Source organism: Paramisgurnus dabryanus, chromosome 12, assembly GCF_030506205.2.
Source record: "Paramisgurnus dabryanus chromosome 12, PD_genome_1.1, whole genome shotgun sequence".
Taxonomy (NCBI): Eukaryota; Metazoa; Chordata; class Actinopteri; order Cypriniformes; family Cobitidae; genus Paramisgurnus; species Paramisgurnus dabryanus.
In genome coordinates, this window is record NC_133348.1 from 35,576,765 (window position 1) to 35,603,784 (window position 27,020).

Sequence of the window (27,020 nt, forward strand, 5' to 3'; positions counted from 1 at the left end):
AGGAAGGAAGGAAGGAAGGAAGGAAGGAAGGAAGAAAGAAAGAAAGGAAGGAAGAAAGAAAGGAAGAAAGGAAGAAAGAAAGAAAGAAAGGAAGAAAGAAATGTTAAGAGGACACATGCAGAGAAAGTGTGGAGAGTCTTTAACTAATAATCACCATCTCTGTCAAAGACTTGAGGGCCTTCAAAGACATCACTGCACAGGATTACCCTCCTGTGTGTGTGTGTGTGTGTGTGTGTGTGTGTGTGTGTGTGTGTGTGTGTGTGTGTGTGTGTGTGTGTGTGTGTGTGTGTGTGTGTGTGTGTTTCAGCTTGGTGTTGATATATCCAAGGCAGAAATCTTACTGCATTGCCATACAGACACGGCAACAGATAAACAGTGAAACAGCCCTGCCAATGAAACTGAAATGTGCAAAACTTCACTTCATGAAAACATTTTTAAAATGTCATTACAAAAATTCTTCATATCAGATCTTACTCCCCCTTACATCACATTACACACAACACTACTAAGTGGCTACAAACAATCTAGTAACTTACTAGAGCCAGAGTCAATGGTTAACTCTCTGGGGTCAACTGTGAGCACCGTAAACTCTTTGTTTTTCATTCACTCTTCAAAGAGACTTAAGCCCTTTTCATACAGAAATTCCGTAAAATACACGTAAAATGCATCCTGGATTTTTCCGGAATAGTTAGAGTTTTTGTTCGTTCACACTGCCAAGATTACACGGCATCTGATGGTCCCGGAAAGACACGTGACATGTTGAAAGTCCCGCCCTCTCTTCTACGCAGCGTCTGAAGTTTGCATATTATTTATTATTTCTCTCTCCAGAAACAACTCGCGTGCATTTTTGTTTATGATAAGACTACAAAGGAGCGCGTGAATGCACAGTTCTATTCTGGTGAATTATCTCAGCTTCAGAGTGTATATTTGACAAGCTCCCTGATTTCTGCTTTGATACAGTTTTCAGACATTTCTCATCGTGATTGTTTATATGCATTTAAAACCCGCATTTTGAGGAGCTGAACAATATATCTCGTTGGGATGACACGCGGGTATTTTCGTTTATTATGGCTCAAATGAGCACGTGACGCGATATTCTTTTATGCTGCTGAATTATCTCCGTTTCAACGCAGTAAGTAACGAGCTAACTTACCTGATATCCGCTTCAGTCTAGTATGCTGACATTTCTCGTAGTGAATGCTGTAAATCCCTGATTTTAAAGAGTTGAACCAACTTCATGTTGCCATGACACGCGCGTCCTCACTACGGCACGTGCGTCACTGTTTATGCGTCTCATATATCATTTCCTGATAACTGCTTCAATCTAGTTTGCAACATTTCTCGTGGTGAATGTTTATATACATGTTATCTCTCGTTGTAAGGAGCTGAACCATAACTTGTGTTGTGATGATGACGCGCGCGTCCTCACTTCGACACGCCCTTTATGGCATTCTTGTTCACACAGAGGGTTACCCGCGTATCTTACTAGGTCCTCTTTCCGGCAACGATCCCTGAAGATTAACGGAACGAGTTTTTGTTCACACAGACGCTTGTCTGGCAATTTTACGGGTATTTTCTGGGACCAGAGGTCTGTGTGAATGAGGTTTTAGATTACTCTGCTGATTTTGGAAATACAGATATGATTTATACATCACTTAAAACGTTAAAGTGTCTATTTTTTGTGTCCTCTCTTAATTAAAATGGAGTGTTTGGCTTTTCACAAAATTAAGACAATAAACATCATATTTGACAAGCTTTATGGTATTCTTATAAATGACATGATTGCAAACAGCACATCTAATACCATGTTTATTCGCATCTTTCTCTGCACAGCAAGTTTATTACACACACTCACACACCTGGCCAGGCATTCCTTTGTGCTTAATTCACAAACAACACTTGACAGAGTAATGGCGTCTGTATACAAACACGAAAAATTGATAAGCTGACCACGCTCATCCCTTGTTGTGTTTGTACTATAATGATTACAAAAACACATAAGAGTTGGGACAACGATGGGCAGTTCTTCTTTTAGGCTTTTTACTGCGCAAATGCATAGCACTTAAAAGTTTCTTTAGATAATGAGCTGGCCAACCAAACTCGAACTGTGTGATCATTTTTACAATGGTCAAACAATACTTTTACCATAGTTGAAAAAGTGAAAGTGACAAGCTTGCAACCCATACTCGAAATGTGACCTCTGCATTTAACCCATCCTAGTGAGTGGTATTACACGCACTTCAAGTCATGAACACACACACAGTCGGAGCAGTGGGCAGCTATCCCAGCGCCCAGGGAGCAATTAGGGTTAAGGTGCCTTGTTCAAGGGCAACACAGTCACAACCCACCAGCCGTGAGCCTCAAACCTGCAACTCTCGGGTTACACGCTCTAACCACTAGACTACAACTGCCCCACAATTGATGAAAACTCAATACACTACATCCCTATATCTTACAGAAACCATGGTTTTAGTACAGAAAAGTATTTTCCTCTCACATTCCTGCCTAAAAGGCTAGTCTTTGTTGTTTCCTCAGCTGTCAATCACAAATTATTCAGGAGCTTTCACACCTCCTCACATACAGCCTTGCCCAGCAAAAAGTTTATTAGAAATTTTTAATCAAAATATTGTTTTATGTGAATGAGTAGGCAGAATGATTTTCACATCATTTTAAAGAGAAAACTCTTGGGAAAACATGTTTAGAATGAGTTTTGTGGACATGTTGCTCACATAATATTGTAGCCCAGTTTGTGCAGAACACGGTGTTATGAGACTTTTGTCATTATTATGTTTTTAATAGGACTGCTCCGATCAGGATTTTTAGAGCCGATACCGATTACCGATTTGTTGTCTTCGTGATCGGCCGATAACAATACAGATTCTTCAAGCTGATATTTAAGCTCTTGGATGACTGTAACTGTTAATTTTTTTCTAGATAAAGTAAAAACACAGATGTTGTCTTTGTTATATTACTTAAGCAGTAATTAGGTATATTATTGTTTTAATACAGAATCAAATAAATATTTCTTATGCAAAGAGAAATTTTTAATAATGTCTGTAAAAAGTAATGAAAATAAAACGTTTCACAATCTTTACTGTATGAATGAAATATACACGCAGTCGTATGAAGTACAACAGTTCTTCAGTAAAGAGCAGAGAGTGATTTTATTGAGAAATGAATTGGGTTACTGTAGCTTTAAGACATGAGAGAGATTGCTCTGTTCACGTGCACTGATGACAGGCTGCTGTGTGTGCCCACAACTAGTGTGAGGAAAATGAAAGTTTAAACTGTCAGAACTTTAAAACGCATGCAAAAATGAACTTTTGGCAGGAGGATGCAATTGTCCGCGATAGATGTGTGTTGTTTGATGGGGATGTGAAGACGCGTCGCACTGTTAGGATCGAAGCACGTACTCATAGAAAATACACATATCTGTGTTAAGACAAAGAGAGAAATCCAAATCTGCACGTCACACATGAGCAACAGGTTATGAAAATGCTTGCACTGAGTAAAACTGGTCTCTAATTGCAGCCGCATTCAGGAGCCCCGATGACAAAAGTAAACAGAAAAAAAAATATTACTGTAATCTCTGTGTGGAAAGGGCTTATGAGGAGCTCAGATGCAAAAGACGCTAAACTCCACCTCTGTCAGAAATTCTACACTTATATTAACCAAATGCTCTTGGCATGCATTATACATTCATACAAAACTTTTGCTTTAATCCACTTAACCCTGCTGATACTGGTTTGTTGGCAGAACCGTTAAAATCTGTTAATCCTTTCAAATCAGCTCATTTACAAGAAAACACATCAGACGGCATTATAATTAATGGTCAATTTAGAGTATGTCAAGTATCATTTTTATTCATACTGTTTAGTTGTCATTGTATTGGTAAATTTCCCTGCTGAAAAATCCACCTAAGCTGGTCAAGCTGGTGGGTCAGCTGGTCTTCCAAACTGACCACCTAAGTCTAGCTAGACCAGCTAAAAAAAGGGACCAAATTACAGCTAGACCAGCTTGCTACACCAGCAAAACTAGCTAAAAGCTGGATTTTTCTGTAGGGTTTTGACAACATTTTGTGAACTTTTAGAAGTACACTAGCACAAAGATAATCTGAAAGCCATGAAAGCATTTCTGCCATTCTTGTTCTAAAAAAAAAAAAAAAATCTGTGTGTGCCAGCAAATGAGTCTCTGTCAGGTCTTAGAAGTACCCCTTTCTTTGAATAGACACAGGAAAGAATTCTTTTAATACACCCTCCTTCCTTTGGGCCTCATGCATGACCCTTAATTCAAGTAAAACATTCCCTCCACCCTTAAACAGCACACACAAAACAGCTAGGTTTATACCATTTCATTACAATTGTTATATTCAGACATTTACAGGTTATTCAATTTATAAATCCAGTTTCTTCCTATTTTCTTTTGACCAGCAACATAAAGGCTACTCCTCATTACTATGATCAAGAACTCAATTTTTTAAGATCAGCCCGTCCAAGATCTTTTTTAGTATAATAAACACATCACTGTGTCCGAAACCGCCTTCTTCCCTACTATATAGCAGACGAAAAGCAGTAGGCCAGGCAAGTAGTATGTATGAATACGGCTAAAATGACCCGGATGACCTACTATATCCGGCAGGATCATGTAAAGTGTTCATTTGATGGATGCTTGGCTATGCCGTGAGGCCCCCGGGAGAGGAGTTATCCAATGAAGAAGGCGGCGTTGTTTTATTCAAAAATGTGCAAAGTCAAAATGGAGTAAGGAGTTGAAACAGTTGACCATGCCCTGATCATTCATCCACTATTTACCGGTGTACATTATTGTAAAAAATATATTCATTAAAACGTAACATCTTTTTCTAAAACATTTTTGCCATATGGTATTTACACCACAATGTAAACAGTAACTTGAAAAAAACAGAAATATCTTTTATTTAGCAGGAAAAAGTATTAATTTGACGGACACCATCTACCAAAGTCCTCATTGGTAAGTTGTCCTATAGTAGAGGACCTTTTGGGGGGCCCCACTGCCACAGGATAACATTTAACAGGCAGGTCTGAACAGGCATCTCTATAATCCATCCATGTGAAACAATGCATAGACTTTATCCAACACGTTTTAAAAGTAAAGTGTATAAGAATTTATTTACATCAAATTTTTTAACTATTGACTATTGCTTTTTTTATTCTTCTGGATAAGGAATAAAACTTAAGCTTGAGATTCATTTGTTTTTTAAGATTAAAAGATTAATGTACAATTCAGTTTTATCTACTATAAAAAATTAACCACAGTTTGATTATAGTAAAAATATATTAACCATGCTTTTTGGTTGACTACCATTTGTTTTACAATAGTTTTACTAATATCTTGGTATCAAATGGTACATCTGTGATTACTATGGTTTTAATACAAATATCATAGTAAAACCTGTATCCTGTGGTAAATTAATACATTCCCCCTATATTGGATAAAGTAATTCAAAAACAAATTTTTTGGATTGATTTTTGAGGATGACGGCATGATGTCACACATCTACCTGATAAAACTGAGCCAAAACACTGTGGAGTCTGACAACAAAAGAGTGCTTTAGTTTAAACTCCCTACTCATTTATGATTTTGATTAATTGCGTTTTGTTACTTCAATTTAGCATTGTTTTGTCCTTGCTATGCACAAACAGACCTTCGACCCATCTTGGGGTCACAACCCACCAACTGACAACTACTGATCCAAGGTATCTAATCCAATCCACTTTATTTCTATAGCACATTTGCCAACAAGAAACAAAGTCTCCAAAGTGCTGTACAAAAGGCAGTAAAAAGGCACACAAGTACAAAAACACAATTATTAAAATCAGTAAATAAAACATAACAATAAAAGACACAGGACCACATAACTCACGCAGTGGAATAAAAGTGGATCTTAAGACGAGACTTAAAAACATTCAACTGTGGGGGCCGCTCTGACCAGAGGAGGTTCCACAGTCTTGGGCCAACTACAGAAAAGGCCTGGTCTTGGATTTAAAGTGACACCATGTAATTTTTCAACCTTCATAATACATTTTCAAGACCCTTGTGATAGTACATCGACTTTAAATAGGTTGAATGACATGTCTACCATAGCCTGACGGGGTCTGTATCACTTTTACTCGTATTTTAAAACTTAGGGTTTCTGGTAGTAACCAGAGCACAAAAAAAAACTACAAAATTCGACTGCTTTACGGCATACGTCACTTCCTCCACACAATTTGTTTTTAACGTGAATTTTGCTGGAGGCTACTTAAGGAGTGTAGAGAGCAGTTTCTAATATGTGACTCTGTGGCACAGTCTTTAGTGTCACGGACCTATGACACGGGCGACCCGGGTTCGATTCCCCTTTAAGGCAATTTTTTATATAAACTGTTGATTCATACATAAATGCGATGTTCTTTATAAATTACGGCGATTATATTGCATATAGTTCCCTGTATTCAGATGCTGTGTTCACGTATTTACCTTTCTTTTTACTGTGTCTATGATATTTACATTACAATCCAGGATGCTATAGCACTCAAACTTGCTCACAGTGTAAAACCAAACCCTATTCATTCACCAATCAGATCCGAGCGTTTCTCTCTTCTCTCTTCCTCATTTGCTGCGTTCCGCTGTCACTCGCGTGACGTATTACAAAGCGGCAGACCTAAACGCACCGGTTTACTTGGATTTGGAGCGATTTTCACACAAAAAAGAGGAATAACGAGCGCCATTGCGGAAAATCCTGGTGGCGAGGGAGAGAGAGAGGATGCAACAATATTTGTTTGGAAAAAGGCAAGGAAATACGTCTGGTCGTTTCTGAATTGGAAGGCTGCAGCCTCCGGAGGTCAAATATGCAGGCTGCACACGTCGTCAAGCCTGGGTTATTAAGGTAAACTGAGCATTACATTCGCAGGTCATAAGCATACTGCAACAATTTACGATTAACTAAGTATAATAGTCAACTTTGTAATTGTTAATATTGTGAAATAAGACAGTCTTGATGACGTATTAGAAATACGACATCCGGAGGCTGCAACCTTCAGATTGAGAAATGGCTTCTGCCACGACGAGTTCCTCATCAGAAAGTTGTAACATGACTGCGTTTCTCCCTGTTGTCTCAAAATGTTGATCGTTTAGCATTTTAAATGTTTAGTTTTTAGTTTAGTTTTAAGGTTGGCCAGTTCCTTTCCTTTGCGACAGTGCTGCGGCGCTTGTGGGCTCTAGGGGCGCTAGAAGTGAAAAATACGTGTCTAGCACCCCCTAGTGGCCAAAAGTTTCATGGTGTCCCTTTAAGTCTGGATTTAGGAACCACAAGCTGGAACTAGCATCAGACCTCAATGAATGCGCCGGTGTATAAATTTGGATGAGGTCAGTGATGTACTGTTGGGCCAGTCCATTCAGCGCTTTGAAAACAAACAATAAAATCTTAAAATCAACTCGAAATTGAATTGTATGAAATGCATACAAACACACACACACACACATTTCTTGACACTACAAATAAAGTACTGATGTAAAAATCTAAAGTTGCTTTTCCATTGTGTTAAGACGTAGCTCAGCTCGGTTTACTTTGGCTCAGTCTGCTTATCCATTGCAGTTTAGTGGTGCTTCAGTGTGGGTGGGATTATTGACTTGTTTTTACAGTTGCACCACCTCTAATTAATGGGCCATGAGACTAAAATTTTAATTATTCTCCCAAAAAATTAAAAAAGCATAAAATGAGAAGTTACTCAGTGATGAAATAAGGTTAATAAATATTAATGTATACATATATTTTATTAAAGGTAAAAAAAAGTACTTTAGTCAAGAGCAGTGAGAGATTTTCTCTCAATGCTGTTTGATTAACATGAATGAAAGACAGGATTAAAATTACGTAACTTCCCCTTCCACTTAAGGACCAAAGTCCAGATCTTATATACTTTACACATGCGCTTTCTTTTTCAGCTGTTTACTTTCTCTAAAGACCTAAATTTTTCTGTTTATGAGGATGCTTGCAAAGACTAGCCTGGGTGCCAGCCGATCTTAGCTCCGCCCACAACATTTTGAGAAACGGGAAGATCGGTCTGGGGTTTCACGGTTGAGGAGCTACTATGGGAGTCCCAAAACTGGCCGACGAATCAAATTGTGAGGGCGGGCTTTATACGATGATGGACAGATGATCAACAGTAACGTATCAACCACGTCACCAAAGAGCACGTGTGTTGAATCTGGTTACAACGAAATGGCTGCCGCGGTAGAAATCAGATGTGTGGATTCTGACATTGAGTCTGTTCTAAAAGATATCGACAGAGCATTGATTTTAAAAGAAGAACAGAGAAACGCGAGCAAGGCATTTGTTGATGTTTTTGCCGTCCTTCCTACGGGATTCGGCAAAAGTTGTCGCACTTATGAAGGATCAAGTTAAAGAAGCAACTAAAATGGGTATCACGGCGATGCAACTCGATGTGCACGATGAGATGGATATAATTAGCGGTCGTTGCCAGCTTCTTTTCGGAAGCCCGGAATCGTGGAGGGACATGCTAGGCTCGGATATTTTTCAAGCAAACGTAATGGGTATCGTCGTGGATGAAGTTCAACTAATGTACAAATGGTAAGAGATAGTCTTACTGTATGACTTAATGTGATATAAATGAAATGTTGTAAACATAGTAGGTGTTGATGTACGTTCGCTAACTCAGACTTGTAGTGTGTGTCATTGTAACAAAATAACTAGCAGTTCGGTCAAGCTGCAAATACGTCATTTCAACATACGTCTCACACCCTGTTGCTCTGATTGGTCATAGGGCTATCCAATTGAGTGCAGAGGCATTTTTCGGTTGAGACACGCCTCATAATTATAGCTCAATGGAGCGGTATCAGACTCAAATGCTGACTAGAATTGAGTATGACAACGTCAGGCTATGCAAAGACAGGAATTTTTATGCATATGTGTATTTAAGGCGAATAAAGCGTTAAAAATGCTCATGAGCTAAACGAGCAGCAGATGCGTGATTTGCGCGCTCCCGTTACACAAAAACAGGGAGCACATTAAGCTCTGTTGATTGTGTTTCAATGGCTTAGAATCATCATCTGTGGTGCTTAAATATGTGTAAAAACGTAAAGGTTTCGTGACCACACGCACAGCAACGTAACATGGGTGCTTAAAGGGAAACTTAACCCATTTGCATTAAGCTTTGTACCGTTAGAACCCCAGTCATGTTTTTGAATGGTCGTGCATCATTCCCTCAGTTTCTCCTGAGACGGGAGAAATACTCATTTCAGTGAGGCACTTCCTTCTTTCAATGATGTAAAAATCGTCATTTTGCGTCATTGAAAGAATGAAATCCTGTATCTCTGTTCAGTGTGAAAGACTACAGACACTCATTCCTCATTTTTCCAAGGTGGGGGCTATGGGTGGGACCCACTCACGCTACAGACCTATTACATATCAGTGGGTGGGACTTACGAAAATATACGAACACAGACGGAAAAAAAACGATCAGCCGCCATCTTTATGCTAAGCTAAGCTAAACAGAAGTTGTGGAGCGAGACAGAATTCATGTTACAATAACAGTGGAAGTTAATCAAGAGGGTGATTTTGCAAGCGTGATGCTCTAATCCGCTGTTCATTGCACCTTTATGAGCCACAATACTGCAAAGAGCTGAGGCAGATGTAGGAACAGAAGCCCGAGGAGTAGGCCGGAGCCTGGGCTTCGGCTGAGTAGAGGTGCCCGGGGAAGACGCAGCAACCATCGGCCTCTGCTGCGTAGAGAAGCTTGGACAGACTACTGCCTGTATCTCGCTGTGTGCTTGCTTTATTACATTTCTGCATCAGATAAGGATATGGACGTTTGTTTGGTGAAGGTTTCTAGGCAAGTGAGGAACTTTAAGCGCATTTGGACATGTTTATTTCACGGACGTGTTTTGGTTTACGAGCAGACGCGATGCGGAGTATATAAGCTTGGCAAACTCGCGCTGTTTGCTTTCGGTTTAACATTTCTGGATCAGATAAGGATATGAACGTTTGTTTTGTTAATGTTTCTGGTCACGTGCTTATTTCAAAGACGCGTTTCGGTTTACGAGCACAAGCTCCAAGAGCTGAGGCAGCGGGTCTGTGGAGATATTGTGCAGGGGACGCGTTTGTGTGGAGGATGCAGGGATAAACGGACGTCTGACTAAAGTGAGTGTTTCTATTTTCTTTGTTATACTAACGTGGCATTTATATACACAATAGCATATCTGAGCGGTGTTTTATATGTCTATATTGTGAGAGCAGTGAGGCCAATAATAATACAAATGTAATTACAGTAAACAAAAGACAAAAAGAAAATTGGTAAAAATAAAAAAACATTTAAAATGCATACCCTTTTTTAAATACTTGAAAAGACATTTGTACTGCGGATCTGAAACCGCACGTTACTGTTTGAATAAGACTTTGCTACACACCAGGCCAGAGTGTTATTGTGTATACCACAATGTAACATCACGTTTAAAAGTAAGTCATGATTGGTGTCTGTCAGACACAGTGGTGATGGCTATTTTCTTTGTTTTACTAACGTGGCATTTATGTACATAATAGCATGTCTGAGCCATGTTCCGATTAATGGGAGTGGCTTGCAGAGCTGTGCATTGTGGTGCATAGTGGGAGTTGTAGTTTTTCATACAAATGTGCTCTAAAGTCACGTTCTGTCTTTTCTCGGTCAAATAGAAACAAAATTCTAAACTTATGTTACATTTTGACTACAAATATGACCCACTTTCCATAAAGATTAATGCTCTTATCGGTGAAATGGCCCTTTAAAGGCGCTCTAAGCGAATTCACGCGTTTTAGGCCATAAAACATTTTTTGTTACATACAGCAAACATCTCCTCACTATCGGTTTGCTGCCTGTCCCCTGAACACACTGTAAAAAAATGCGGTCTCTGAAGACATCCCAGGCTCCACAAACTGCAACAAAAACAAAGTGGGGCAGCCTACAACCACGAAACATAACAAACGTGTTCCAGCCAATAAACGATAAGAAGGATTTGGGGGTGGGGTTTAGTGCGCGTGAGGAAGCACGGAAGGGAAAGGAAGGGGCAAGGGGGAGAGTGAGAGAGAGAGGAGAGTGAGGGAGATGAGTTAGCTACGCTCCGTTTTGTTTGACAACACTTTGAGCATCAACAAGAAGTCATTTCACACAGATTCGCTTAGAGCGCCATTAACCTCGATAGAGACGACAGACCAAAATCTCTTTATCATATCTACCGGTTTATGGCCCACCCCTAGTCTCGGGTAATTTAAAAATAAATGTCCTTTTCCAAGCCCTTCTCAGTTGGCCAAGAGCGCTTGCGACATTGTGTGACAGACCTGTCAATCAATTTTAAATGCACATTTTAGCATTTTGGTTACCTTGGTGTCCTCATCAGATAACAAAGTAAAATAAATAGAGCAGGGGGTCATATTGGTTGCAAGGCCATCGCGGGTTCTTTCTGTCTGACTGGTGCGTGCAGGACTGCAGAATGCATACCCAACGGTGCTGTTTACATTCGGGTCCAGTCGGGTTAAAAAAAATTGCCACTGGATCAGCGTCGGGTCAAATGTTTTCGGTTTGTCTCGTGTCGGGTCTTTCTTAAATTTGTTTGGGGTATGGTTAAAAAGTGATTTGGATCATTTCAGGTCTTTGTACGCGAGAATACCTCTACAATGGAGTATATCTGTGCATGATGGGATGTGTCTGCAGTCAAATGCTGCACCGCGTGCTCTATTTATATGCCAAACAAAAACAAGTACCAGAAATCTCTTCCGAATTCTCAAGCTTGTCTACTTGAAAGCCTGCTCTGTCATCAGTCTGCTCTGACAGTGCAGCTGTCTGCTTAGAATACTACAAAATCAATTTAAGTGGGACAACACTGACTGGATTATTTTTTCAAAACTGATTGCAATATTTGCAATTCACTAATGCTTTCCCAAAGTTAGAAGGGATGCTGTTGATCCATTACTTTTAACGTCAAGGACAGGTCTCTGGAATGGGCTGCCAAGAAATGCTGTGTTTGTAGAACGCACACCATCTTCCACTTTACATTTCCGTACAGAGAATTAGGAGGGTCATTAATTTTACATTTAAAAAAAAATATAACACACAATCAGTCAATTTCTTCAGACAAGGTGTGTCATTTTCTAAACAATAACACATGATCAAGGTGATAACAATATAGGCGTGGCCTATACAGCAAGTGCCAAGTCTCTTGCATGGACAGGGTTGTAAAATCACTGCCATTAATAGTGTCTGTTGATCAAGCCAATTTCATAATCAAATGCCACTGGTATGACTCATATCTCTCTCTTTACAAACCACTGACAACCCTTAGTTTACACCACATTAATGAAGCATGATGTCTGTCAGACTAGCCATACTAATAGTCAGACATAGGTGATATTAGGGGAGGGGCTCTCATTGCAGAGTGCATTTGATTGGTCAAAAATGTTGCTGTGCAGGATGAGTCATCAATACTTTAAATCAATTTTCCCTAGAAAAAGACACAACATTTTAAAATAAACATTTGACTTTTAGGAGAGCACTTGCATGTTTATGACGTCAGTGCTAACAGACACGGACCCGTCCAGGCCTTGACAACACACAATTCGTGAATGTTGCAGAAACACTAATACCACCAAAACAGAACAGTGACCCCTGTCTGTCTCTCCATTTAACCTTAGACCACAGTAAAGCATGCCAACCAGCGTCACAATCACATGATTATTAAATCAAAGGTATACAAAAGACGACTTGTTGCTTTTATTGCATACGATTTAAATTTGTGTGATTACATCAACGAGTGATATGGTCACGCGAAGAGGATTCATGGTTGGAGTAAACACGTCCACATGGCGGTCAGGCTTTTCCCTCGGAGCGTATTGACAACATGGCGCACGGAACCACACCAGAACGCTATGGGGTTTCTTCATTTCCCCCCACTAACACATGCACACGCAAAACAGACACGTGAATAAGCTATGTGCTTACATTTAAGCACGCCTGACTGCAACAGTTTGTTTACCTGACGTGACATTAGATATGACCTGTAAATAATAACATTAACACAGACATGCATACCTGCTGATGTCGACCCAAAGATTCGCACCACGGGCACTTTCTTGACATCGCTGTCTCTGAACTCGGAATAACACACGTCTAGGTCTCTGATGGGGCTGGTGAGGTAATAATCTGCCGTGACGATCCGCAGCGAGAACATATTCGGTTCGGTTCTGCAGGACAAGCATAAGATCAATTGAAACAAAGGCAGCAGTTGAATCCCAGTCTTTCCTCAGAGGTGCACCATTGCTTCGTGTGTGTGCGGAGAGCATGGACTGTAAATAATGGCTCTGTGCGGAGCATAATTCGCCGTAACATGAACCGATAATCCCATGCTGCAGATGTTTTCCCAGTGTCCAAGATCACAGACTTGAGCCCAACCCAAGCGCCTCAAAGACGCAATGCACTTGATTTTAGCACGAAAATCCAATGTGCACTCCCAATGTGGCTTTCCCCCGCCTCTGTAATACGATCACAACATTGTTGGGCAACCCTAATCATCACCATCCCTCCCCTATCCACGTTGAGTGCACTGCAGTATTCCCAGCGACTAGCCACCGGGTCAGCCAGTTCATTGTTGAGCCCCACTTCTGCTGCGAAAGGAAGCTCCACGCTGTCTCTGCTCTGATTGGTCCGCTCCGAAAAAGAGGCGAGGTCTGATTGGCTCACAGGAAAAGGCGAGTACTCATTGGCTCTTGGTAAGCGGAACTAACATGGAGAGAAGCTTACTGCACATATGCGCTCATTAGGTAGTTGAGCCGAGCGGAGGGGGAAAGATTCACTTTCCACTGAATCTATATACAATTAAATCAAATAAAGACGACATCGATTTTCATATCGATTGGTTAGGTGACGTTATCACTTTATGACGAACTTTGGCGAATCGGCTTGCTCAACAAGTCCAAATGCCTCGAAACTTTCCTTACCATCGATTTATACGTTAGACAATGGAGCCGACTGCATAAAGATGACAAACAGAAGTAAAATAAGCGAATATCCAAAAATATCATTTTACCTTTGCCTGTCTCAATGAGATACAGTCTAGATGCCGATTGGTCAGAAGCGCGTAAAGGCGCGCTTTTACGCGCTTCTGACCAATCCGCGTTTAGCTTTCTAAGATAACGGAAACAACCAATCGTAGTATCAGTCCACTTCAGATTGCATGTATTTGCTGCCATCTTTCACCAAGAAAAATGACATGCACCATAAGTTTGTGCAAAAGTTAAAAAGAGTAATTTTGGCACAAAACATTTATAATTTGTAAACAAGACTTAATGTGCCTAAGAAACCAGCTTTAGCTGCAAGTGTACTTGTGTCCCTTTCATTCTTTTTAAGGACACTACAGTACCCATAGAGGCATGTTTTAAATAAAACTCTTTCCCATGACTTTGGGTTTTATAGTGTTTCATATGTGTACTAAAAATCCTACAGCATTTGCTTTCCATTAAAATACCAATAGGAACCATTAGCTTTTACCATTAAACTGTAGTGTGTTTTGGGCCATATTCTATTAGAACCAATAAAATTCCCCAAAAAAACCAACAGAATTTCTGTGATGGTGTCTATTGTTTTTTTACCCTTGCTTTTTTAGTGGTATATGGTGAATTTCATCTGTTATGAGTGGCAACACAATGATCAATGTTTCTGTATTTCAACACTAAAAGCTAAAGGAAAGTCTGGTGCGTTCTAGTTTATTGTTTCCTGTTAAGTTTATCAAGAGCAACAGCTCACTGAGCTGCATTAAATCATTGGCTTTTCTCAGGAAGCTCTGGAACATGCAGATAAGATCTGAGTAGTGAACACATGTGAGTACATAATTTATATAATTTACATCATTTATATGAGCATAAAGATTTCATACAGAAACTGCTATATAGCAGGGATTAGAATCAGAGATTAAATTGGAAGATTGATTTTATTCAACAACAACAACAGAGACAAATACCATTTTTAATACACGACAAGAGTGTTTGTTTGATGGATTTCTGTTATACTGGTTTTCTTGACAGCACTTCCTGTAAACCTTAAATCTGCATCCTTGTTCAAACCCCCAGCCTCAACTACTTTCAGTTTGTGTACTTTACTTTACACCACCTGACAAAAATTATTTCTTGATATATTGTATTATATTGTTTGGAAGAGTATTTCTTGTTGTGTATATATATATACAGTTTTCTTTGCTTTCAAAGGTCCTGGACATTTTGAAACATTATAACATTGCCACCTTTTGGTCATTAAGGGTAACATCATTCTTAACCAATACAGAAACAGCAAATATACAGTATTTCAATATGTATTTCAATAATTGTACACTGTCAGAAAAATGGTCCAGAAATGATTCCAAGCTGTCATTGGGGCAGTACCCTTTAAAAGGTCCTGATATGTACCATTTATGGACAGTTATGTATACATTTGATACCATACATTTGATGTATTAATGTGCAATCTGTGGTGGTAATATTAAATCTTTATGTACAATGGTGTATCTTTTAACAGGGTACTGCCCCAGTGACAGCAAGGGACCTTTTCCTTTTGACAGTGTTATGGAATTGATGGGCTGGAATTCCTAAACAATTTCATACATCACTTAACAGAGTGTGGGAAGAATAAAATTTTTTTTGAAACCTTTATACAAGTGCACTGCAATTAGTGTATTCTGACTAATAATAAGTATATTTGGTTACAACCTTGTTTTATTTACATGTCTACAACATAAGTTCATCCAAAAAGAGCAGTAACATGGAGCAATACAAAGTTATACAATTGTATAGTAGTTAATATCTGGTTACATAGTATCTTTTTTTCATTATACATACCCTAAAATGCACAATGAAGTTAAATTACTTGTTATCAAGTTATTATTCATGTAAGTGTGATGAATTGCATCTCAAAGTGTTCAAGCTTTTATATACTGTAGTCGTCATATCATATATTCAATGTGAAGGAAAACAACTGAATTTCTAAATCAAAAATGTAATTTGTTAAATTTCCTTTCTTATGAAGCAACTACATATGGTAAGAAGTTACTGAAATAAAAAAAAACACAATAAAATCTATCAATATTAATTATTAAAATCTTCTGACAATTGTTATGGCAAAAATGCTGTAGCAGAAATTTGAGTCAGTTGTGTAGCCTGTGTGTGTTTGGAATAGAGAATATTGATGAGGATAAATTGACTCATATATGACAGATGTGTGCGTGTGCATCACTTTTACAGGTACTGCTTACACCTTAATCACTTTCAAATATACCTGATTATTCTAACTATTATGACTACTGGGTTAAAAAGACAAGAGTGTACTTAACAAAACAAACAGTGTGTACTTTCAACAAGTTTGTCACTTCATGTGTACCCTTAAGATAATAAACCATGGTTTTACTGCAGTTAAAACCAAATAACCATCTTTACTAAAGTTAAACAATGGTTACCACAAAATATCCATGGTTGTGCTATAAATAACCATGCTGTTAAACCATGCTTACTGTAGCGGTTTTATAGTGAGTTTGAGCTCTCTGCCCAGGGGTGGGACGATGTATTTCTCTTCTCTGAGTAAACGCAGCAACAGGTCCTCGGCATCCTCAGGCCACCTGTACCGACGAGTATTCAGAAGCCACAGCGGCACATGACTCTACAGTAAGAGAAAAAGAGAGCTCATCACACACTTTTTTTTATATCATTTGTGTATGCAGTCAGATTGTTTTTAGTCGTATACCTGGTTAGCACATGGAAACAGCACTGGCACTAGTCTAAAGTTAAGACATCCTTGCTGAATGAATTCATTTTGGATCTGAAAGGTGGAAAAAAACATGTGCGGTTATTTCTTAGAAAATATTAATTTGTTAAATACCATCTCAGGCATTCCTGTCCATATTTACCATATTATAGTTGTGATACATTTCTTTGCACACAAATCAATAATATCAGAGAAAAAAAATCAGTGCATTATAGTTCCCTCAATGAATAACTCTAATCATTCACTACACCAGGACTGAAAAAATTGTCTAAACACATTTTATCATCTAAATCAACATGTATACACCATGCCTAAAGGTACCTGCAAAGTTTGGGACTCAGGCTCACCAGCAAAATGGATACAGCAAAATGGTTAAGATGTTTATAACTTTTGATTATTTGGTTTCTGTTCTGTTCCTTGGGTCACACTGAGTACGACGAATATGTCCCAATACTTCATGCACATCATTTTAAATGGTATTAAAAACCTACTTGACAAAAACATTGATCAAAAGAATTTTGATCCACTCAGAAATGGTTATTTTATGGCATTGTGAAGCAAGAGCGTATGAGTCAATATAATTTTGGGTGGGGCCAGTAATGGAAAAACTGGCCTGCATCTTTTAAGCATGATACCGAAACGTGATACCATTACATGTACCAATTGCTAAATAAGCTCAAAATATGAAACGTTTTCTCTTTTACTAAAACACATTTATTCACCCATCGGAGTATGGATTATGATTTTATGGTAAATGAATGTGAATGAGGTCTTTTCTCTACTCTCCCCCATCACCCCGGCAACCATGGAGACCTTTCTTTCTTTATTTTTTTTTTCAAAGTAAAAGTCCTTATAAAAATACAATTTCTTTAAACAGAAATAAATTTTTCTTATACATTTCTGCAACACAACAACAACAAAATTAAATTTTTCAATCCAATAGTACAGTGGTTCTCAAACTTTATGCACAGCTATGCACAGTTCAAAAACAAAATGTTATTCCTAATAATATTTCTTATTTTTGATTCCTTATATGAATATTTATTATTGTCAGCCAACCATTACAGAGTTTGAACATTAACACTGCACTGTGCTTTCAAGTGAATAAAAACTTAAAAAGATTAATAATTAAATTAAAATGTGTCCAAACATTAAATAAAACTGTACTGTATTTAAATGTTAAAAGGCTGTACTTACAGGTAAATATATTTTCAGATTAATCACACCCTACTAAAAATATATACTAATATTTTTGTTAAACATTTTTTGTTAAACATCATTTACTACGTATATACCACAAAGTAAACCATCAGACTAAACAAATTCAGTCACTTTGTGCATTAAATGTAAATACATAAATGCGGTGCATTCTGAAAGTAAAAATAAGTCACTATTTAGTAGGAATTGGATGTTTTTGTAAACAGTGTTGTGCTCTATTAGTAAACTCTTTGGTTGCATATGAATGGTGATAATATGAGACACAAAAATGATATAATGATTAGTGGGAGCATTTAATACAGATTTATAATTGTTTACTAAACTCCACAGCAACCTTTGCTCCCTGAAGTTAAAGCTACAAGAACAGCTAAGGAATTATGTGGACGGTTTCTGGCTCTCACCTGAGTGTGTATGTACTTGGTATGTAATCCATGTTGATCAGATCCATCACCTTCAACATCTGCTTTATACTTTGGACTGATCACTACGATGATTAACACTGACTTCTGCAAAACACAATCATTGATAAAACTTCCAGATTACACTTCAGCTCAAAGTTCATTTCATATTTATGAAATCTAATTCAAATAATTAAAATGTATAAAAAATTAATTCTTACATTTTTTAAAAAACTGTCCATCCATTTGTTTATGTCCATTTGTCTAACTCTGTCTTCGAATATATCAATCTGAAAAAAAAATGTGTTAATCTATCTAACATTTACAGATATATAATGAATTTTAATAAATGATAAGTGTAAAAGCAATCTTACAGCTGGTCTGAATCCTTGATTTATCAAAAAACTCACGAAGGGCATCAACTCTGCTGTAATGTCCGCTGAGTATGTTATGAAAACATCTCCTTCAAGTGATCACAATTTTTAAAGTTAGAGTTTGATTTTTAGAATTTTTTCATTTAAAAACTTCAATAAACAGCATATCAGTTGTAGCACTAGCCATGTTTCCATCCAGTTTTTGTTATCGACAAACTTAATATGCATAAAAACAGTTTTCGAAATTTGATTTCTGATTCCATTCAAATGGCCTTTTATTGATAAAATGGTGTGCGTGATGACATCAGGAAATATGAAAATTAATTGTTGTGTACACAAAAAAATAATAATCTGAACTTGAGCTGTTTCAATTTGAGCTGTGTATATCGCAAATGACCTACCTTTTGTGTTCAAATTTCTTTAAAAAAATTACAATCTGAACTTGAGCTGTTTCAATTTGAGCTGTCCAAAATGATCTACCTTTCGTGTTTAAATTTCTTAAAAAAAAAATTGTATTTAGGCAGTTCTAAAGCTTTTACGACTCAAGCTCCGTTCAGACTGCAGAGTTACTGTAGTGGACACTACTCATTTGTTTATAACAACCAGAATTGGAAAACCCTCTTAATGACCTTATTAAAAGAGATGGGCGACACACAGCAAGAAAAGTTGCTGGTGGTCTTAACGGGCAGTAATGCTCAGCAAGGACCAGGTCAAATCTAATATTTGTGGCCACAGAGTCAGGGTGTGGCTTCTAGGGGCTTCAACCTGAATGTTTTTCGAAAGCCCTGAATCATTTCTGTTTCTAAAATGAATTTATTCAGTATGCTAGGTCAATAGTTCAACTCATCAGCCTGTTTCTAAAATGTTTGAAAATGGGGTGTTCGACTTCATGCCACAAAAACCAACAGACGAGTGATTCGACAAGCAGTCTCCTCTTTATGATTTCACAAATCGCTCCTTTGGTGCGCTGATGTCATCGGGCTGTTGGTTCTTTAGCACCACATGAAGTCAAACATACCCATTTCAAACATCTTAGAAGGTGGCTGATGTGTTAAATCAGATGCTTTATATAAGAAGATATCTTAAACATTCTGGGATAGGGGACATAAGGACTGTGAAGCACTGCGCTAGGTGGCGGCATTCGCAGAGGATTAGAGGTTTTACCTGGTGACCTCTAGTCATTTGTAATAATTGTGGAGTTTTCTGTGATCTTAATCTGTTGCCAATCGGTCATTTCTGTAATTTGTAAAGTACAAATTCCCCCCGCAAATGACCTACCATATTTTGCAGAACACTGAGGTCCCTAATATTAGTCGCCATTTCTTGAATTTTGACCAGAATTTGGCAGGGACGTGTATTATTTCGTAAAAAAATTAAATGAACAAAGCACAGCGGGGCAAATCAAAACAGAAATTCTCCAGGCTGCAATATTTTAGAGTGCTCAACGTTTGCTGTTGTGCCCTTCAGAGGTTCCACATGATGAAAATTATTTGTGTGAATATATATATATATATTTTTAAAATGTTTCCAAACTTTTGAGGTATCCACATTGCGTTTATGCGCTTAACTTAAACGGAAAATAATTCTGTCAAAATTTTATCGATAATAAGCATTTCCATAAGCTATAAACTTTTTTATGTGCTAAAGTCTTGGATGGAAACATGCCTACTGTGTCATAACCAGATGTATTGCGCTCTCTTTTAATGTAAATTTACATTTATGCATTCGACAGATATCCTAAGCATTTTTTTTCAGAATATTGTATCAAATTAAATTGTATCATTTAATTTTTTTAAATTATAGAAATTTTCAAATGTATTTATTACAAGCAAATTAGAGAAATATGGTTGCATTTTTATATACATTATTATAAACTATAATAAATTATACCCAGTGTTATAGCTGGACAAGATTCAATACATTTCATCTTTTGCATGTTTCTCCTCTTCCTCTTTTCTAACCTTTGCACCTTTTGTGTTATACTAGACATTTTTTGTCTTTAATGGTTTTATAGATAAAAAAATCTGTAAAAGTGGCTCGTGCGAATCTTTTACCTCCCGCTTCGCTCCGACTTTGTGTTGAACACGTTTTGCAGACCTGTATCGGCATATGACAAGAGGAGAAAATAATTGTTCTCACTTTACTTGATGTCATACGCTGGTCGGTCTGAGCATAAAGATAGGGCGCACACTCCTAGTCCCAAACAGGTTAATGCACAGCAGGTGCGCTAAAAAAAACTGGTCACGCGTTTCATTTCATAGCAGATAACTCCCCGCCCATGTCATGCCTAAATTCATAATTTTTGGGCCATTTCTCAATAAACTTGCCTTTACCCAGTACATCTGCCCTTTGCCCAAATGATGTTTAAGCGGCCATACGTTCCCCTAAAGACGCAATTACTTCCGCAAGAAAAAACCATCTTGGTCATCAGAAACAGTAATTGGATCTGTCAGACTAGAGCATTTTTGGCGGTAATGTATATATTTAAGACCTTTTGAATCTGAAATTAAGAAATTTCAGGTCTTTCATTAGGAAAACTTTATTTGAGACTTTTTAAGGACCTGTAGCCACCCTGTCATTATACTTCTAAAGTTCAGCTTTAGTTGTTATTGAACATTTGTTTTATTGATTGTTTACCTACAGTGGCTTTGAAACGTTTTTCTAGTTTTTATCATTGTAAAACTGCATCAGATGGCCGTGATTCATTGATGTGATATTACAAAAAAAAAATGCTGGGTTATTTTCAGCCTAAGGTCAAAGCTCCAGTGCCCCCCAGATGAAAAAAGAGGCATGCATCATCTTATCTGGTTATGACACAGTGTAAGAGATAAATGATGTGCTATTGTCATTCATTTGTCAAAGGGTGTCCAGATACTGGTGAACATTGTTTGAAACATCACTCACTGCAGTCGTCAGGCAGACTGACGTTTCGTGTCAAGGTTTGGGGATGAACAGCAGCAGCAGCAGGTTGGAAGGGGTTGACACACACCTCTGATATGAGCTCCTTCATACGTGCCGTGCTCTGACGGGTTGTATCCTGAATAGGCCTCAGAGGGGCTACAGGTCTAGGTAAGGACCTTTACAAGGAAAATAACATATTCGACAACATCAATATTCAAGCAAAGTTACATGTGAAGTCTGCCACTAGTGTTACCAAATTGCAAAAGGTTTTATTAAGAAGACTACACCATTTGCCTTTGGTTAAACAGACAAATAGCCCTGCCCCAAACTCAACGTTGCCCAGTCTGGCTGGCTGGAATGCTCAAATAAACCTTATCGCGACAGTGCGACAGTCTGTCTAAACAGTATTTACAGTCACACTTTATAGAGGAATCAATCTATTAATGGCTTGATTATATAGCTGTCTCTAATAAGCAGCTAAGTGTGGAGAAAGTGAAAAATGACCTAAACACAACCAATAGTTGAAAACCAATAAAAATTTATTTAAATTAAAACATACTATTTGGACAACATTAGTTATTTTTGCAACATTATTGCAAAATATGATCAGGTGATCACTTCCTCAAAAATATTACATCTGGATGTTTATTTTAGACTTAAACACAGTTTATGTTGTTCCTTTTCTTTTGAGGTGTAGCACAGTGTTCACACAAACATTTTAAAATGCCCAGTTAATGGCAGATTATTGCTTTTGATACTGAAACTGGAAAACAAAGACATACTACTGACAGACACAGAATCCCAGAAAGAGACACACCTTAAGAGACAAGTATACTCTTATTGTTCTGACCTATATTTGTTAATATAAAAAACCTAAGTATACTGTATAGCTAACTAGGGTTGCAAGTTTTCTTGTTACCAGGATAGATCAACGGTTCAAGTGTTTCCCGAAACCAGCATTTAAACAAACATTCGTAAACGGCATCGCAAAGTTGTGTGGTTGGAAGTCAAACTAAACCTTTCCCGCTGCGATTACAACAATTTCTTGTTTGCACTGTAAACTTACACAGACAGTGCTCTTGATCACGCAAAATAAGCAAGCAATGTGTCATACATCTAATGTCAATTATTCCAAATATACACAAACTACAATTTACGTCTGTTAATTTGTCAAAAAAATATTATCACTTTTTATGAAGAGTGCACATCTCTAGGGGCCGGTTGCACCAGCGGGGCGTAAACCCGGTCATAAGACTACTCTGGACGTAAAATGCGCTTTACGTCGGACGTAGAATTAACATCTGTCGCACCATCTAGTCGCAACACACGTCTGAGACTTGCGTCTAGTAGGCATAAGTACAAAAAAAGTATTGATATTTTTCCTATGGCAAAAATTGAAATTATGAAATGTGATGAGACATTGGCACGTCTAATGCACAGGATACGCGAGCAGTGTGCTAGAGAGACTGCACAAATAAATTATATAATGAAATACATAAATATTTACAAAGACACGGTAGAGAACTTATTAAAAGCTTTCATTTAATTTTGTTTAAAACTAGAGCTGTTATAATTAACTATTATAGGTTAACTTTTGTGCAAACAGTAAAGGCTTTCATTTAATTAATGTGCAGGTTGTGTTTGATGGGTCTGCACGTGACGCACGTATCTTAAGGGAGAGCGCACTGGTAAACATGAGGAAAGCTCTCATTTGTCATCTACACTCTTAGAAAGGATGCGCTAATTTTTTACACATTTTTGTGCATTAAGCTTTAAACACACAAAAATGTGTAATTTTAACACATTATGTGTCATTTTGTGTTAAAATATAACACAAGTTGTGGAAAAAGTAACACAAAATGTGTTGTTTCAAAAATAACACAGGGATGTGTGGATTCTGGGAAAGTGCATTTAGTGTGTTGTACCAGAATCAACACTAATATGTTGTCTTTAACACATTCGTTCTAAGAGTGTATTAGCTGGCGGCAGTAAGTGTAAGTTTTTTACCATAGTAAATGCGAATGGCGTTTAAATATCACTGTGGTAAACACATACGCGGGGGCGCGCATTATCTACTCTGAGCGTAGCTGCGTCTGGTCGTAGTTTCAGATGGTGCAACAGGCGTAAATATTTTTCACAATGTTGGACGTAGCTAAGCCCGACGTAGGACTTTACACCCAACTTTTTTTACGTTCGGCTGGTGCAACCGGCCCTAGGACTGTAATAGTATTTTTATAGTAGTAGTGTTGTTAAAAAAATGTGTATCAAAACATACTTTTTTAGCAAGGGAGTTGCTGTCAGTGACCAGCGGGCTGCTATCAAGTTTTAAACACTTCTGTACTGAAGGAGGTATTACGTTACAGTAATTGATGTTGACACATTGTTTAATTGTGAAAAGAAATGAAAAAGGTACCTGTTCTGTGGGTGGTACCTCCCATACTGAGGTGGGAATTGTTGGTACAGTGGATGGTTGGGCTGTGGACAATGTGCAGGATGCTCATGCTTATACTGGAAGCCATTAAAAGCCTCTGGTGGGCACTGACCTTAAACATAACAATATGATATTAAACCCTGTCCATGACTGTAAATAAAGAATTGACTCTGTGCAGTCTATTTATTCACATGTCTTTACCTGTTAATTGTTTTTATTTATTTCTATTTATTTTATATATTTATTAAAAAGCCTTGAACATTTTAAAAGCCCCCAAACAGGTTTCCCCCCAAAATCACCTAGAAAATACACAGACACACATTTGATCTGATTTCACACATACCAAGCATTTTTTAAAAGAGTAGTTCACCCTCAAAAAGTAAAATGATGTCTTAATTCAGTGGTTCCCAAACTTTTTCAGCGTGTGGCCCCCCCCTTGTGTACGGTGCATTCCTTCGCGGCCCCCCAAAAACTCAACATTTTAATAAAAAAAAACATTAAATTATACAAAAAAGTACTGCTTTTGGTTAGTAGCCTTATTTTTTTAGGTATAACTACACAGAATTTATGATAAATTAATGTATTTATAAAATGTCATAAAACTGGGGCCCCCCTGGCACCATCTCGCGGCCCCCAGTTTGAAAACCACTGGTCTAAGCTAAGATTATTTTTGTTCTTTTTTATATGTGTTTATTTTCTAACACAAATTGAGATGTTAGACACAATGTTCATGCTACTCTTTTTAATACAGTGAATGGGGACCGGGGTTTACAAGCTCCATTCCAAGTGCTAAATGTTAATAGTACCATTAAATTATTTGAAAGTTCAAAATACAGATACAGGCAACACACAGGTGATTTCAAATGTCAACATTGGCTTTCATAGATCACGCACCCCGCCTTTAATGGTGGAGTAATATCATCTAATTAATGTGAGGTGCGTTTCCTACGACATAACTCTCTGCTTAACTACCATAGTACGATGACATAGTAGGAACATTGAGGAAAAAACAAACGACACTAAAATAACATATGGTTTAGGATGTTTCATTTTTTTGTGAACTTTCCCATTAAAAATGCCAATAGTCTCATTTTAATGCAAAGTTACCCCAGGCATACCATAGTATCTCTGCTGATTTGGCGAAGAATGTCCGCACATATTCTCCACCATGTCAGGGCAAAGAGATCTAGGCTTCTCCAGACTTTCCTCATCCTCACTCACAGGGTTACGGAAATGTTGATATGGGACAGGCAAATGTTGAATATTGAGGTCTGAGAAGTCTTCACTCAGATCTTCTATTTGGGGTCTATGGTCTCTCAGAGGGTCTCTTCTTGAACTTGTATGCAGGTATAGACTGGGCAGTCCTACAGGGCTGTCATTAAAGGGCCGTTTGATGATAGGATGCTGAGTCTGACTGACCCTTAAATCTTTGGGAGGAGGCCTGCAGTATTGGTCTGAGTAATCCAGGCTGCTTACATCATGGATGGACATCTGAGGGCTAAAACTATCCCCTTTGGCTGTTTCTCTAAGGTCAGGCATGTGTGAGTGGCACTCCTGGCACGCTGGCCAGGCCAGATTAAGAGAGGATAAGGTCATAGACTCATCAGTTTCTACAGGGATACTAGGATGAGGACAACCATCTGAGGAAAAAAAAACATAAATAAATGACAGACACAATAACAACAGAAAGACAGAAATATAGATCACCTGAAGTGCCTAAAAACAAAGAACTAAGAACATAATAATGCCAACCTTTACTATTGTTACACCTTTATTATTGGACATTATAATATTTATGATTAAATTTATTCAGTTTTAATTCCTATAAAACGATATAAATAATGCACCCAAGTCATTTCTTAAACACAGATGGTGACTAAACAATTTAGCCAATTTTCCAATCAGTTTTACACATGGAAACACTCAAAGAAGACATTTTCAACCGCAATTTTCCTTCAGTTATACCTACTGTGGCTTCATTTGAATATGAAAGTGTACAGAAGTAGCCTACACTCAGAAGTTACATCCACAGAACTGTAACGTTACATAATGTACAAAAAAACCTTCATAACCCAAGGATTTACCTGGAAAAGATTCCATTGTGTCTGTTTTCCGAATTCAGACGAAGTTATCTGAGGATGAATTGCACACAATTACACCACATACAGTAAAGACAGTTCGTGAAGACTCGAGTTGAAAACTCGGCCTTTCTTTAGGCTACTAATCATTCACTAGTCAACGCACATTTTAATCTACACTTCTACAGAACAGTTTCAAGGGTTTAATAGTTATTCTTTGTTAAGATAAGTATGAATTGTTTGTGTTGTACATTTATGTTTCTTACCTGTCTAGATTGTCCCTTCTTATAAACAGTAAACAGCACACCTGCTTTCGTTTTTTTTTTGAGGAAACGTTCTCTATGCAAATTAGGGAAAGCCCAAATTATTTTTATGCAAATATTACAGTTTGGTAGACTCTACACTGACGAATCGCGTTACAAACTGAACGAAACTTACCCATTGCGTAAACAGATGGGCGGGACTTTACCTGTTGCGTCCGAATCCTCTAAAGAATCGATTCTTTCGAATAAACTTTATGATTCAGTGATTCAATTGACCGATGTGCATTGGTCGTCATAGCAGGCTGCTCATTTACAGCCCATATCCTTTTCTAATCGGCAATGATGCGTTGCGACATTTCCTCATTTATAAAAACAATAAAGACATCTAGATATGATAAGAAAATAAATACAAGTTGCCTTGCAACAAACTATCTTTATATAAACTATCCCTTAACTAACACAGCACCTTGTTGACACAGCAGTCAATATATAAAAATATTGTTTACTCTTGCTAAGTGGAAAAATATTCAATACAATTTAAGTAAAAGTAAGCAG

The 27,020-nt window shown here is 37.8% G+C and overlaps 2 protein-coding genes across 2 annotated transcripts in view; both read right to left on the minus strand.

The window, feature by feature from the left end:
- Positions 1-13,632, minus strand: part of rev3l (REV3 like, DNA directed polymerase zeta catalytic subunit) — a 62,288-nt gene extending 48,656 nt beyond the window's left edge. The window contains exon 1 of the mRNA XM_065263698.2: positions 13,089-13,632. Within this exon, the coding sequence (XP_065119770.1) occupies positions 13,089-13,227 (139 nt within the window). The 5' untranslated portion in view covers positions 13,228-13,632. The remainder of the gene's footprint in view (positions 1-13,088) is intronic.
- A 1,965-nt stretch (positions 13,633-15,597) lies between these two features.
- Positions 15,598-26,573, minus strand: traf3ip2a (TRAF3 interacting protein 2a). Its single transcript, XM_065263768.2, has 10 exons — positions 26,469-26,573; positions 26,209-26,256; positions 25,243-25,764; positions 24,107-24,236; positions 21,697-21,869; positions 18,793-18,881; positions 18,640-18,708; positions 18,422-18,526; positions 16,782-16,856; positions 15,598-16,697 (listed from the first exon to the last, which is right to left on the minus strand). The coding sequence occupies exons 2-10, from the start codon at positions 26,222-26,224 to the stop codon at positions 16,548-16,550; spliced, it is 1,329 nt and encodes a 442-aa protein (XP_065119840.1). The 5' UTR covers positions 26,225-26,256; positions 26,469-26,573; the 3' UTR covers positions 15,598-16,547.
- Between the last annotated feature and the right edge of the window lie 447 nt (positions 26,574-27,020).